The 15,333-nt window shown below is 41.3% G+C and overlaps 2 protein-coding genes across 6 annotated transcripts in view; both read right to left on the reverse strand.

Moving 5' to 3' along the window:
* Positions 1-348: 348 nt before the first annotated feature.
* On the reverse strand, positions 349-5,448 carry RPL31 (ribosomal protein L31). 3 transcript variants are annotated; one of them, XM_020805595.3, is made up of 5 exons: positions 5,334-5,448; positions 3,123-3,229; positions 1,590-1,715; positions 615-727; positions 349-414 (listed from the first exon to the last, which is right to left on the reverse strand). In XM_020805595.3, exons 2-5 carry the CDS (start codon positions 3,227-3,229, stop codon positions 383-385), a joined length of 378 nt encoding a protein of 125 aa, XP_020661254.2. In that variant the 5' UTR covers positions 5,334-5,448; the 3' UTR covers positions 349-382. The 3 variants fall into 3 exon arrangements, with proteins under 3 accessions (XP_020661254.2, XP_078246435.1, XP_078246436.1); XM_078390309.1 differs by having other exon boundaries at positions 5,241-5,350; XM_078390310.1 differs by lacking the exon at positions 5,334-5,448 and adding an exon at positions 4,798-5,119.
* Positions 5,449-8,606: 3,158 nt separating this feature from the next.
* NPAS2 (neuronal PAS domain protein 2) overlaps positions 8,607-15,333 on the reverse strand; it is a 77,526-nt gene continuing 70,799 nt past the window's right edge. For 2 of the 3 annotated variants that reach the window (XM_078390304.1, XM_020805625.3), the window contains 3 exons: positions 14,096-14,188; positions 12,233-12,479; positions 8,607-9,943 (listed from right to left, as the gene is read on the reverse strand). In XM_078390304.1, coding sequence (XP_078246430.1) covers positions 9,773-9,943; positions 12,233-12,479; positions 14,096-14,188 — 511 coding nt within the window. In that variant the 3' untranslated portion in view covers positions 8,607-9,772. The remainder of the gene's footprint in view (positions 9,944-12,232; positions 12,480-14,095; positions 14,189-15,333) is intronic. The other variant, XM_072994492.2, reaches the window with a different exon arrangement.

A 15,333-nucleotide genomic window follows, 5' to 3' on the forward strand; every position in this document is an offset into this window, starting at 1 on the left:
CCAAAAAAAAAAGAAAAAAAAAAAAGAGAGAGAGAAGGGTATTTGTGCCTGCTCTGGCACTAGTATAGGGTGGTTTGCACTACACAAGAAATCAAAGGCCCAGTTGCAGAGGTTTCTAAGAAGAGGTGATCCACAGCTAAATTTTCTGAAAGAGCTTATCAGTCCTGTTTCCCTTACTCCTGTGTTCTGGGGCTACAAAGCTAGTTTTAACTGTTTTCAGAATATCTGGTTCCATCCAAGGCATGTTGAAGACAGTCCTTAAAATTTTTTTTTGTTCCCAACAGACTATATGTAAAGCTTGTGAACTACAGCAATAAACTGCAAAAGTATAACCTATCACAAAAATACTAAGTTTCATTATAATTTTTATTGTAATGAAAATTTAGTTTTCATCCACATTGACTGTCTGTAGACCTGAAAACATAAAAAAAGGAATCTGTAAGTACCAAAATATTTAAATATATTTCTCTATCATACTTTAGTTTCAGACTGCAGATGGATAGATAAAATATGAAAAATTAAGAAATAACATTTACTAATGATACAAATACCTATGTTACTGGCTCAAGGCAATCCCTCTCCCATTTTTCTACAAACAGAAAACAAACACTTACTTTTGAAAGTAGTAACTGGCACATAAGTAACCAGCGTGTACAGTTTATTGGGTGAATCTTCATCTTCATTGCGTTTTCTAGATAAACGCACACGGATACGATAGGGAACATTTCTGCAACATATTTAGAAATATGATTAGAAGGCACATAGAATGTCCTTTTGGACATTTCAAAGGCTGCTGTTTAACATAACAAAGTAGGGGGCAAGCTACCTATGAATATGAGTGAATGTTCCTGAATTGCTACATTGGAATCCTGTTGGAAGCCCACCTTTTTTACTTGTAGCATTTATTTTAAAATGTCCGTAATGGGTTTGCTCTTCAGGTCCAAATACAAAAACCATTCACTCTGCCAAATCACTCTAATTTCTGTTTGCATAAAATTTTTCAGCTACAAAAACCAACCAGCTTAAAATTTCTTTCAAAAAAAAAAAAAAAAAGTAACCTAGATGTATAATCAGCACAAATTTAATTTTACCAAATACCCTAAATCAGGATTGGGCAACATGACATGTTGTACCTACAGATGTCCTGCTAGTCCCCAGCCCCTTTTTGGTCCCACAATTCATTCTGAGAAGAACAAAGAGGTCTGATGTTCAACAACCCTCTAAGAAATGAAGGGAAAGTTCTGTTCAAGAACACTTACAGTAGTGACCTTCAGTAATACAGTATCTGTTTCAGTATTAATTATTGGTTGGCTGCACATGCTCATAGAAGCAAGAAAATCTGGACACATCTCAAGCAGCCACCCCCCCAAATCTATTTGCCAGGGGCTAGTAAGGAATGATTGGCAAGAAGAAAACAAAAGCTCATCAGTAAATGCCACTTTGAGATACTGCACTAGCTCAGTGTCAATGACCATACCCTTATCACACATATGCTAGTGCAGCAAATTTTCGAACTGGATTGCTAGACAGAGTTTGCTTTCCAGGGCCGAGGGACCAGGCATACTGGTTCCAAACCTTCTGAAATGTACCTTATTCCCTTCGCCCAGACTGCTTTGTTCAAACGGGTGTCAATTCGTACATCAGGCGTCCCCATCTCTTTCATTGCAAACTTGCGTATCTCCTTCAGAGCACGGGGAGCCCGCTTCTTGAAGCCCCTAGGAATACAGAAACCTTTATTAGGTGAAAAGGAACTCCATACAAAACACAAGGACCCTTGCATTTGTACATTCTGGGAAGTTAAATAGCACAGACAGTTAACTGTAAAAGCAGTGGCTACTAAGACATGGTAGGTGACCATTTCCCTATAATGATTGAGATGCTTTGGTCAATCAGTTGTAACCTTTGGGTGTGCAGAATCAAGAAGAATAAGAGAATAAGCTAGGCCTCTGCTCAGCCACTTAACGACTCCTGCATCTGGACAGAAGCTGTGCCTTCCCAAAGATAGCATCTAGCTAAGATTGCTACATTTGGGGAGGCGGGGGGGGGACAGTGGAATTTAAGTGAAAATGGTGGTGAGGGGGCTGAACAGAGCAATGGATCTGCCACACTGCAAAAACTTCTCAGTACTGACTAGGACTGACCATTCCCAGTGACAATGGGAAGCACAGCATACAGAGGGATTACTCCTTTCTTCCACTCCTCTCCCCCTCCAAATGTCAGTTTCAGGTAACAAGCTGTAAAAGACTTGAAGCAGTTGCAGAGAAAGTGAAACAAGGTAGAGCTCTGTGTAAGAGGAAAACTGAGAGTGCATGAGGCAGAGGAGTGTTCAGCACTGGGGAAGGGGAGTATAGTATGGTAGGATGGACCATGGGGCTGGCTGGCACTTTGCTCAGCAGTCACCCAACCTGGCTTCATCACTGGTCCTCAGTTGAATGCTGAAGCCCTAACTGGTTTGATGATCCATTTCTCTGCCTTACAAATACCTAGATCTGAAAGCTACTGTTGGGGAGAGGAACCTAAGAACAAGCAGAGCTGAGAAAATCAAGGCAGATGTAAATACACTGCCATTAACTTCTCCATTAAACCACATTTCTCCCAAAAATCCAAATCATGATCAAAACGGATGTGAATTTGAGTGACCTCTCACATGTCCCCAAGGTAAGAATTCTATCTGAATGCCAGATTCAAAATATCTGAATACTATGCATCACCTTATTTACTTGATTTGTGACACTACCTTTCTTTGCCTCTAATACATAGGATCAGGACTAATAGGAACTGCCGTCCCAAACGTCTGAAAGGCACCATTTTGCCTGTAACTGTATTAAAGAACCAGTCTTTATTCTGATGTGTCCCATAACATATCCTGCTTCCCATTAACTCTGGAATCAGCCTGAATAATTAGAACTATACAGATTATTGATCACCAATTACCATTTTATGCTATTTGCTTATAAAAGAATGTGAAATCTTGAATACAACTTCCTCCTCAAAGAATTGAAAATACAGTAAAATAAATATTTGATTACAGAATGATCTCTAATCTCAAATGTGGGAGGAAATTATTCCCCCCTCCTCCCAAGATAAGCAGGAAATGAAAAAGTAGAAGAAATGTCACTCACACGCCATGTATCCGCTTGTGAATGTTTATAGTATATTCACGAGTAACCACCTCATTGATCGCTGATCGTCCTTTTTTCTTTTCACCACCTTTCTTTGCAGGAGCCATCTATACATGTAACATTTAGGGAAGAGTTTTTAACAATCTTTGCATGGCACACCACATGAACATAAAGAACCAGTCCCAAAGGTCTGGCCATAACCACTCTCAAACCATACACATGCTCAGTTTACAAAAATGATCACATATATCTCCTTGGAGGAAATAAAAGCCAGATATTTTGAAATGGCAAAGTACAGTGGTGCCTTGCTTAACGATTTTAATTGGTTCCAAAAAAATCATCGCTACGGGAAAACATCGCTAAGCGAAATGCGGTTTCCAATTGAAATGCATTGAAAACCGGATAATCCGTTCCAAGAGGAACGGATTGCCGTCCTTAAGCGAAAATCGCCATAGGAAACATCGCTAAGCGAAACGCGGTTCCCCAATTGAAATGCATTGAAACACATTCAATGCATCTCAATGGGGGGAAAAATTCATAATAGAGCAGAAATCAACTCACACTACATGACACTGGATTTTGCCCAGTCCTTCTGAGAATACTCATTCAATACTGAGGACTCTTCTATTAGATAGGTCAATAGGATCATGCTTAACAGTAGGATGGGCTAAAAAACAGTGGCTAGTAAGTTGAGACACTGAACTAACTAGCCTGCTACTTCTCACTACCACCACCAAGCAGGTACTTTAAAACCTCCAGATGCTTACTATCCCTTCATTTCCACATGCTGCCAATCCAGAAGCAGCTGAGAGGCCAGAGCTGCTAAAATCAGTATACAGTGGACCCTCTACTTAAGGAATTAATCCGTATTGGAATGGTGGCTGCAAGTCGAAAAGTCTGTAAGTCGAATCTCCATTGACCTACAATGCACTGAAAACCGATTAATCCCATAACCAGTGGTTTTTATTCTATTTTTATTCCATTTTGGTTTTTTTCTGGTCTGTAAGTCAATTCTCTGGCTGCAAGTCGAATCTAAATTTTGCAGCCAGAGAAGTCTGTAACTCGAAAAGTCTGTAAGTCGAGCCATCTGTAAGTCGAGGGTCCACTGTATATCACAAATACTCCACCCACTGATAAACAATTCCTCTCAATAATTCTGTATGGTTGTTTTTTAACTGAATATGCATAAAGAGGAAGACCACAGTGCATGTCTGAAATTATACAGAAGGCCTGCAACCCTGATGCAGAAGAAGGCATCGGTTCTTAATTATTTCCCATATCACCTTCTGCCCCCTTTCATGCTATATATCAGTCCTTCTAATGAAAAACTTAAATCAAGTACCCACAGAACCGGAGCCAAGACAACAAGCAGAAAGCAACAGGCTTCCTCATGTTTGCATATTACCAAATTACAGTAACGAAAATTACTGAGAACGGGAGGAGCCAGGTCCATCCATGTCCCCTGCAAGGACAGCTGCAATCCTTATGCTACCCACCAGTGGCACCCTTAAACCCAAAGTCCTGTCTGGTTTTCTCAATTAAGTTACAATATCCTGGAGACTTGTTGACTTAAACCTAACAAACAAATCCCTGCTGAGGGCGGACATGCCGCAACATTGCGTTGCGGGATGCACTGCTAAGAACATTAACTTGCAAATGAACACCGTTTGCTCACATCGTACGAATTCTCTCAGGGACTGAGCCTTCACATACTCTCGTGCACCGCTTAGGCCTAAGAAGCTAAAGGCCATGGCAAAAATCTTCCAAGTTCTTCTCCTTTCTCGCGGACAAGCAAAGGAGCTGCCCTAGTGATTTAATGCCCAGGCGCCAAGTTTTGAACACATGCGCCCATTTCCTTTGCACAACTACCACCCTCCGAAACTGTTCCCCCTCCCCTTGGTTCTCCTTCCCCCCCCCCCAAGGCTCTGGCCGTTAGGCCACATAGCTGCTCCCCAGGCTTTCCCACGACCTCCCACACCGCCCTTAGGCAGCCTCAGGCTTCGGCCTGGGTCGAAGTTGTTAGGAGACCGAGGGGGGCAATCAATGCCGGGGGGCCCCTCGCCCTTTTCTCGCCTAGCCGCCGAAATCCCCGGGCACTTCTAGGTATCCCCGCCCCACCTCATCCCCCTTGCTCGTTCCCTCGCCCCAGCGAGACCCCCCCAGGAGCGGATGGCCCCGGATAACAAAACAGCCCGAGTCGCGAATCCTCACCCTGCTCAGGACCAAACAGAAAAGGAAGACGCAAGGGATGACGGGAGGAAATGAAGGAACCCGGAAGTGCCATAGAGAGGGGGAAAGCACGAAAGAAACCGGCCGCTTCCGGTTGAGGAGGGGGGGAGCGGGTTGGTCTCGCATGGTTTCCTCATCGGGTGGCGGGAGGGAGCGCGGGTGGGATAGCTCTGCGAGGGAGAAAGTGGGAAGGGCGCGGGAGTTGCGGATTTCCCCCCACTTGTAGCAGCGGGAGCCGTTGGTAACGCCGTTAGCGTTCACGTTCAGGGAGAAGCCGTCTTGACGCCCACCCGTTTGTCCCTCGCATAGAAGGAGAATGGGGGCTTGAGTCCTTCCCACGTCGAGTCGCGCGGGATATGCGGCTTTTGAATGTGGTGTCAACCAAAGCTGGAGGGTATTAACAATATGCAAGACTTATGGGTTGATTATTGTAAACGGGGAATGAAGTGGAAGAGATGGAATTGCACCATTTCTACTGCGTTATGTGTTGGGAGTTTTATTTGCCACCTGCCTTGCTGCCTGGTAGGTAGTTTGACTGGGAGGGATTTTTCTGGGGTGGGTTGATTATCCAGCACAAACCAATTGTTCCAACCTTTGAATTCAAAGAGAGCTCTTTCCCTGTTTTGGGGCAGCTGGTTGCTTGCTGTTGATCTGTTCAGTTGGTTACTAAGTATAAATGTGGCAAAGAAAGCAGCATAAAAGGTAAAGGTTCCCCTTGACAATTTTTGTCCAGTCGTGTCCGACTCTAGGGGGCGGTGCTCATCCCGCTCTTCAAGCCATAGAGCCAGCGTTTGTCCGAAGACAATCTTTCCATGGTCACATGGCCAGTGTGATTTAGAACGCTGTTTACCTTCCCACCGAGATGGTACCTATTTATCTACTCGCATTTGCATGCTTTCGAACCGCTAGGTTGGTGGGAGCTGGGACAAGCAACGGGCGCTCACTCCGTCGCGTGGATTCGATCTTACGACTGCTTGGTCTTCTGACCCTGCAGCACAGGCTTCTGCGGTTTAGCCCACAGCGCCACCACGTCCCAGTGGTTGCTTGCTGTTGATCTGTTCAGTTGGTTACTAAGTATAAATGTGGCAAAGAAAGCAGCATACATCAGTCTAATTTCAAGCAACTGAAGTAAATAAATAAAATGCTTATTCTTTCTGCCTCTTGAGGGAGTTATTGAGACTTTTATGTGCCAGTTAATAGAAACTTGTAGCTATTCTCCTCTGCAGATCTCTGTACTTCTACTGTATTGTGTAGCAATCTTAAATGGCACATATTTCTCCCCACAAAGTTTTGCTCCTTTCATTTGAATCTTGTTTGGAGTTTTTTACAACCTGGCATGCTGCCTAGAGGTGTGGCTGGGAGGGACCTTTCTGGTCTGGGGTGACTGTCAATCTGTCCAGCAGTAACCAATGATCCTGTCTTGCCCCTGATTTCAAAGAGAGCCCTGCCTTTCTGCTTTTGAACTTTTTCCCTCTCTAGAGTCTGTTGAAACCTGTTGCTAAAAGTAGCGGTTTGTTACTTGATCTGTTCAGTTGTAATTAATGAAGCTTTTTATTCTTTCTCCTACTACTGTCTCAGAGTAAGTTATGATCTTGCCAGTTAATGAGAAAAGGGGTGGATTACTCTGGGGACTAGAAGGTACTCAGTTGCATAAATCACTGCACTTCTGCTGTGCAGCTAGAGGGAATTAACCAAAAATTCAAAACTCTGCAACAAATCCAATCCTGTTTTCTTTATGATATGTTCTGAGTATAAACTGAACGGATAAAATACATCCTTGTCTGACATCTTTGCTTATGAGAAACTATTCTGTTTCTTCATATTCTGCCTTCATTGTAAACTCATTGTACTATCCAGAGTACAGGTAACATGAAGCCTTTGAAATGTAGCACATCCATTTCTTTTAGGTTTTCCAGGATTCCCTCCCACACCCGATCTTTTTAAGTCAGTCTACTGTTAATGTAAGAGCCATTAACCATATAAAAAAACCTACTCATTTGTTGATATAGATTAATCCAGTAGCTTGCATTTTTGGATATACTTAGAAAAAGGTCTGACTACAGGGACTATACTTTCAGATTTACCACTACAACACTAAATGTGGTGAACAAATTGTAGCTTAAACGAAAGAAAAACAGAAGTTCCCTCGGTGAACAGAATAAAATGCAGTGTCCTATCTGCATTAAAGCCTATATTAAATGGAGTACTCCATCTGAAGCTGCTGTGGCCAGGAGTGTTTATCCAACTTCTGCTGGTCACATGACCCACACCTCATTTACCTCCTGATTAGACTATTGTAATGTGCTCTACCTGGGGCTACCTTTGAAAAGAGTTTGGAAGTTACTGCTAGTTTCTATTACAGCTACCGTAATATTCACAGATGCTGTGGTTCTGCCTTTCAATCATACTTTAAAAAACTGTATATCTAAATGAGTAAATTAGGGTGGCAATAATAAGGTGAAACGTCATTTTTCTGCCTCTGCTTGGATAGGACTAGCTTTCTATTGAACATCTGGACTCATTGATTTATAGCATTCCTTCCTGCTCTGCAGTCCTAAGAAGATTTCTAAGATTTCTGATCCTGGAATGTATTTGCTGGAGAAAACGTTTGAGTGGTACATTGTCTCAGGAGAGCTGTATGGCTCTTTAATAGGGAAGCTTGTCAACATCATACTTTCTCTAAGTGGATGTAGTTTCCTTAGACATCCATGTGTTTAGGATAATATACAATATACTTTATCATGGCTTGTTGCTTTATTTATATAGTAGCTTTTAAAAGAAAGATGTTACTTTAAGTTATTCTGTAAATGCAGACATTCTTTTCCCAGAATTGATAGCTCTGTTTTCCTATGCTTTTTGTTCCTATATTTTCAGAGAGGTAGCTATGTTTGTCTGATGTCTCTTGCAGTGAAAGCAGCAAGAAGTCTTGTGGCACCTTAAAAATGAACATATTTTATCTGGCACAAGTTTTTGTGGACTGCAGCCCACTAAAGAATCCCAATAAAGCTGGTTAATTGTTAAGTTGCCACAAGGCTAACAACCTTAAATGCCCACATGTTAACAGATGGCAAAACAAAGTAGGAACATGACAAACAGAGCAGCAGGATGTGCAGTGGGAAAAAAGACACATCAAAAACAGTAGGCTACCATAAGCTACAGGGTGGTCTGGACCCACCAGTTTCACATCAGGCACTGACTCATATGATGTATCAACAATCTGCAAGCACCTATATGATCAAGCTGTGGGTCTGAAGCCATATTTCTCATCAGTCATTTATTTAAAAATGTTCACTCACAGAAAAGCATGATGAAAAATTTAGACTTGTGAAATAAGCTGGTCTTTCATATACAAAATAATTTCCACATAATCCCATATAATTTTATTTTATATAGAAATAACTCAGGGTTGTTTTTTACAACAGCTTTTTTTACACTACTTGTTTTATAATGACATAAAATCTCTCTTAGAAACATCAACATAAAGCATACAAAAGTGCAACGCTTTGAAGGAAAATTCAGTTCTAAATGTAATAATGAAAGAGATATGTAATAGAGTTGCAGCATTTTTCCACGTAATGGGCTGTAACACAGTGCATATTCTTCAGATGCTTTGTTCAGTGAACAGTAATGAAGGGGTTGCTCAGTTAGTAAAAGAGATTCTCTGTAAAGTGTTTGAAGACTAGTATGATAGGAAAAAAAGCTGCAAATGATTGTGCTTAGGCCCATTGTTTACAGGTGTAGTTCACTACATAAATAGGAAACTCTCAAGTGTCATTTATCTGAAACACTGGAAGTAACAAGAGTGGGGTGGGCAAATAACACATTTGAATACTGTTAGGTTATGAGTCTGAGGGTTATAAGTTACAGGGTATTTTTATCTTAAGTTTTTAAATAAATGATGCTATGTTCTTTCCCACTGGAAGTGCATGCCTGACCAACGGAACAGACTTTTCCTTACCAAAAGTGCTAGGTTAAGCTTTTTGTGCAGCTGTGCAAAATAATATGAACCATAATAAAAATAATCTCTCATCATCTTAATAGATCTCTCTGAACCAGTGCTTTTCATCTTGAATGATCAAAATAGTGAAGGCCAAGTAACTTGTATTACTTTTTTTTTTTTGGAACACCCAGAATATTTTCTGGTCAAAATATTCAGAAGAATCTTCCACTAACACATACCACCTAGTGCGCCAATTTCCACATGATGGTATGTATTAGCATTAGTCTTCATAGTACAGTCACAAAATAGTGCAAACATCTGCAAAATTATCTCCACTTCCTTTCCTATTGCACTATCCATCTGCCCTTACTTGTCTCTTTAGCCACAAAGCTTTGAAATAAAAACGTGTAAACATCAACATTTCCTCCCTCGAAACCACCATTAAATAAAGCCAAATGTGAACTGTTTGTGATAGCAGATTCTACTGCAGACTTTGTTGCACGTTTGAGGATTCAGGCAAGCTGATGGCTCTCCTGATGGCAGGTTGCTGCTGCTGCACATGGTGATACTCTACTCTTCCATCCGGTGGGGAAAATGAAGGTAGGAGCAGAGAATCCAGCTGCTCACTGTGCAATGGCCCTGCAGATTCCACCTACAAAAAAAACAGAATCTAAGATGATCACACCATGATTTGACAATTCAAAATGTGTAATCTCAACTTCCTTTTCTGACTCATGTTGACTGTGCCAATAGTTTGCAGAGTTCTTCACATGTTAAGCTTAGTTCATGAACCAAAACCTGCATCATGTAGGTGAAGTGAAATGTTGTAGTCAATTCCAGCTGTCAGAAAATCAACCAAACAGAGAGCAGGTAGATTTTCCTCACCATTTTATCTAAAAATTCTGTCCTCTAAAAGGAGGTCAATGGATGTCTCTTCCACTAGCCTGGATTGGCTCCCCATTTCACATGGCAACCATGTTTGTCATCAGGGTGTATTTTGAAAATATTTGCAGCACGTTACTAAGCATAATTCTCACTGAATTCAGTGAAACTCATTTCATAATAACTGCAGGCATACAGCTTGAAGATCTCTCTGTAAGTCACGTGTGCTATATGTATTTATTGCTCATGGGCAGATTTAGGCACTTTTATAGTAGGTATTCTTCTCTATATTTAGGCTTTTCTAGTCTCACCTTACTTCATGTCCACCATTTTAGAGAGAAACATAGCCAACTTTCTTTTCAAATGGAAGATTATCTGGGAGAAGTCAATAAAACATAATAATTTTAAGGCATATTTGTGTAGAAAAAGGAAAAAACAAAGGGAAAAAGGAAGTTATTAGGATCCACAAAACTAAAGGAAATTCATTTGACAAACACAATGTGCTAGACTTAGATTTAGAAATAATGATCTGGCAGTATGCTGCAAAGTTTCCTGCAGGGCCACATTAAAAGTAATTGAAGTTAGCACAGTGTACATAAAATGTGAGCAGGTTTTTCCATACACAGAAGATAAGATCTCCAAACAATGAACTTCCTCAGTGATATCGTAGACTACAAGCATCAGCAGTAGGGAGCTCTCCTGTGTAAGACTTGTTTGAATCAATGGAAGCAATGCAGAGGTATTACTAGAAGGCTACACCACAATATATCATTTAAGGAAAAATAGCTCAAATGGATTCTAAACGAATTAATGCAACTAAGAGAACATTAACAATTTGCACTAAGTGTAAAAATTGGACCATGTGGCTCTGTAGTTTCTGTTTTGTTGGTAAAATTGTAATCATTCTTACTACTCTACTGGTGCTAGAACTTTACAACTGACCATAGTCAAACAAATGTTTGTGTAAATATAAACTAGAGCAAGTAAACAATAACAGCTGATAGACAAAGGAAAAAGGAGTACTGCAGGAGAGCCAGTGTGGTGCAATAAGTAAATGTGTCAGATGAGGACTCAAACCTCTGCTTGGCCATGGGAACACATGGAGGGGAAGCGCAATGGTACACCTCTCTGAACATTTTACATACATTGATAGCCTCATTAGGGACACCATAAGACAGAATCACTTTGACTGCACAGAACAATAGCTGCAGGAAACCTCAAAATCTTAACAGAAAATTCCAGCTATGAATGATTTAAAAAGAACTTTTTAAAAAGTCAGTGTAGACCTCCTCATGATTACAAAAATAAATGTATACTTTTGGAAGCATATGGAGAGAGCAGAGACTGTACTGAGTCTTTCAGCCAACACACCCCTTTGTGGAGAATCAGCAGCCATTTACCCTCAGTGACAGGAGGGGAAGGCAGGAGGGTGTTATTCATGGAACATGTCCATGCCTTGCAGCTTAATGTACAATGTGTTAATGGAGATTTTCTGAGTCTGATACAAGAGGCATCTGCCCGGCGCAAGACATAATTTATAACCAAATATGTGGCCCAAAAAACCCAAGTACTGCCTTGCCTGGCTTTGGCAGGAGCTCTATCCATGCTGTACCACACATGGCCAAAATCCTGTTGCTTAATGTAGGAAATCACACTAAAGTAGGCCAAATGACTCAAGGGGGATTTAGTGAGTCAACTCCTCCATCATTTCGATTGATTCAAATGGGCTTACATTTGACTGTAATTTACCGTACTGTAGTAAGTTACAGTTGAGAGTAGGCCCATTTAAATCAATGACATTTATCCAGGAAGTGACTTATCCCATCTCCATTGATTAAATGGGCCTACTCCAGTGCAATTTACTGTGCTAAACAAGACTCTGTCCACTGATTCTGGGTTTTTTTAAAATAACGAAATAGATCTACTTTCCTTTTGACAGGACTTCCAGGGTATTTCCTTGATTTCATTTCTTCCTCTTTGAAGTTTTATATGCTGCTTTCAGCTGAAACATACTCAGGGCAGCTTACTTGTGAGATATTTTAGTTCTTTTCTAGCTCACCTCAAGATAGCATTGCTGTTGATGCATAGGTTGCAAAGATGAAGCCTGAGAGGAAGGCTGGGCTGCCAGGAATCTGGGGTGTAATACCGCTTGTCCCATCAGCACAATAGGAGTACTAGTGCCAGATGACTGCACTTCCAAACTTTCGAATGCTTGTAGGCTTTGAGAATACCTGTCGAAAGAACAGTCATAACTTCTTTCAGCCAAGGCCTTGTGAATAAACACTGAAGTTGCAGCACAGTCCACTCTAGACAAGAGAAAGAAAAACAGTGGGACCTGTTGACTCAGGATTTATGTACTTACAGTAAGTAATTTATGCACATATACCTATGAATCTGGCCCTTCTGGATGAGTCCTCCACTGAGGGTAAGTTGGAATCCTCTAAATCTGAGAAAGATGCTAAGTCCTATGGACTCTAAACACCCCCGGGGCTCAGGAAGCTAAACTCTCAGAATAAGGTGGTTGTCAGCTTGGGCCTAAGGAGAAGTCTGGGCCTTCTCCCAGCCTTGATATTACGGGCCTAGTGTAATATTTTTTCACTGTTCATGTAAAACGTTTTTAAACTGTTTTGGCTTTGGTCTTTCCCCCTCCCATGAAAATCCCTCCCTCTTAATGAACTTGCTAGTAGGATTCTGTTTGTTAGATCTCTGCCTAGTGCTGTAAAATGCCTTGCCCTGCATAGACTTTGGCCCTGTGGCCAGTTTGCCTAGGCCACTGGTTCTTAACCTTTGGTTACTCAGGAGTTTTGGACTGCAGCTCCCAGAAGCCTTCACCACCAGCTGTCCTGACTGGGGTTTCTGGGAGTTGCAGTTCAAAAGCATCCGAGTAACAAAGGTTAAGAACCACTGGCCTAGGCCAGTGGTTCTCAACCCTGGGTCTCCAGATGTTCTTGGACTAGAACTTCCAGAAACCTTCACTACTAGAAATTGCAGATTCATCTTCATCTATGAAGATGAATCCCATCAGCATAGGTCACTGGCCCAGTTAACTCCCGCCCCCAGAACCCAGAGGTTCACTTACAGTGCAGTGCAGAGCACTTCTGGCCAGCATCATTGTCAGCACACCAATCACAGCAGTAGCCCAGCCCCGCCTCCTTGTTCGCCTGGCCACTCCGTGGCTGAGTGGGGAGACTTCTCATCCCACCCCCTTGCCAGAGCAGCCGGGCAAGCAGGGAGCTCCGTCTCTGGCAGCTGGTTACTACCGTGCTTGGCATGCAGATAATGACACTGGCCACATGCACTGCACAGTATGCGGACCAGAGGGTACTGGGGCGGGAGTTAATCAAGTTGGCCAGCTGTCCCGGCAAGATTCATTTTTTTAGACAAAGATGATTCCCCCATCTCTATTCACCACCAGCCATGCTGGCCAGGATTTCTGAGAGTTGTAGTTCAAGAACATCTGGGAAGCCAAGGTTGTGAACCACAGGTCCAGGAGTAGGAAAATATACAACTTGCATAAATACTCAATATTTTATTCTTCTGCACAAAGACCTCCCCCAGCATCAGTAACCTTATATCCCTCTAGCAATCTCCTTTGAAGTCATAGGATCCCAATGATTTTAGGGACTGCACAGGGAGTAACCGAGTGCTGTATGTGACCTCAGGGCTGCAGACTCTGTACCCTTTGTTCAGGACTATGTTTCAAGCATCATTATTAAACACAAGTCTTTCCTTTATCAAAAACCAGACCTCATTGGTTATCCTAGTCTTAGAATGTGTTCAGCTAAATGGCTTGAAAGAAACCGAATACACAAGCAATGGAGGAGAAGCAAGCAGACCACAAGCGATCCCAATTGATTCAGCTCTAAGAGACACTTCATAGTATAGCTTCAACATCTATTACATACAATGATATATTACATACTTTGCCTGGTGTCCAGTTGCATCAACTTCTGATGATTGTCTTGCATGGCAAGATCCAGGCATCATTGGTTGAATAGGCTGACTGAGTAAAAGCCTAGAAAACAAGAAATTAAAGGATGTCAGGTTAATGTTGATGAAGGCCGGCTAATCTGAATACTCTAAAAAGGGAAGGTCATTGATTTAGGTATCTGGCTGTGTAGCCAGAAGATGGGAGTGATTCTCCATTGTGTTTCCTTAGTGAAAAACCAGCCTGTTTAGCCTTAGGGCAAACTTCACAGTCCCAGAATGTCCCCAGAAGAAGGGAATGGTAAAACACTTCTTAGTACTCTATACCTTTAAAAAAAAAAAACCCGGGATTGCCACAAATTGAAGTCAACTTGACTTCATGTAATTAAATCAATTTTAAAAATGGAAGAATTATTCTGCATTATGTAGTTGTAAGCATAGAAGAAAAGAGGCTTGAACATGGACTGGACTCAGAAGGAAAGTTTAAGTAGTTCTTGAACAAAGGAATTTCCAGTCCTATTATCAAAAAAGCCTACCCATTCTTATAAAAAGAAAGTTGTTCTTGACTTAGCAGATACACATCACTGAAGCTTTTGGTAGCAAAGTGCCTGCTACAATACTCGGCTGTAAAAAGTCCTAAGAGTTGAATGCAGACTTCATTATATTTAAAGCAGACCCACTAAAATAACTGAAAAGTGAGTTAACGACTAGCTTCAGTTCAACAGCTTCCTAGTCTAAATTCAGCCCTTTAAGTCTACCTTTTTAAAAAATGATAATTAGGATATTTGTAAACCTTTTCTCATCTGTAGGAATCAAAGGTGTAATCAATAAATATAAGAAGGTGTGTAACTGCAGAATGCAAAAAGTAATACAATGCAATAATAAAATAGCTTTCAAAGATACAAAAGATATAATAAAATAAACAGACCAGATTCAAATTCTCAAGTAAATGGAAAAGTTATGATGCAACATCAAAATTTTTGCAAGTGGCATCAGTCATGGGCAATCTTCCAGAAATTGGGCACCACAACAGAGAAGGTGCTTCCTCTAGTTCCCCTGAGAGTGTGGTTCAGTGGATGGAGTGTCAGACTAGGACTCAGAAGATCTGGATTCAAATTTCTGCTCAGCCATGGAGGTGGCAATGGTAAAACCAAGCCTTATCTGGTTTTCTTACATAACTTAAAAAAACTATTAAAGTTGCTGTTAGTTGGAAGCAACTTGATGGTACATAAC

The sequence above is a fragment of the Pogona vitticeps genome, chromosome 3 (assembly GCF_051106095.1).
Source record: "Pogona vitticeps strain Pit_001003342236 chromosome 3, PviZW2.1, whole genome shotgun sequence".
In the NCBI taxonomy this organism is placed as follows: domain Eukaryota; kingdom Metazoa; phylum Chordata; class Lepidosauria; order Squamata; family Agamidae; genus Pogona; species Pogona vitticeps.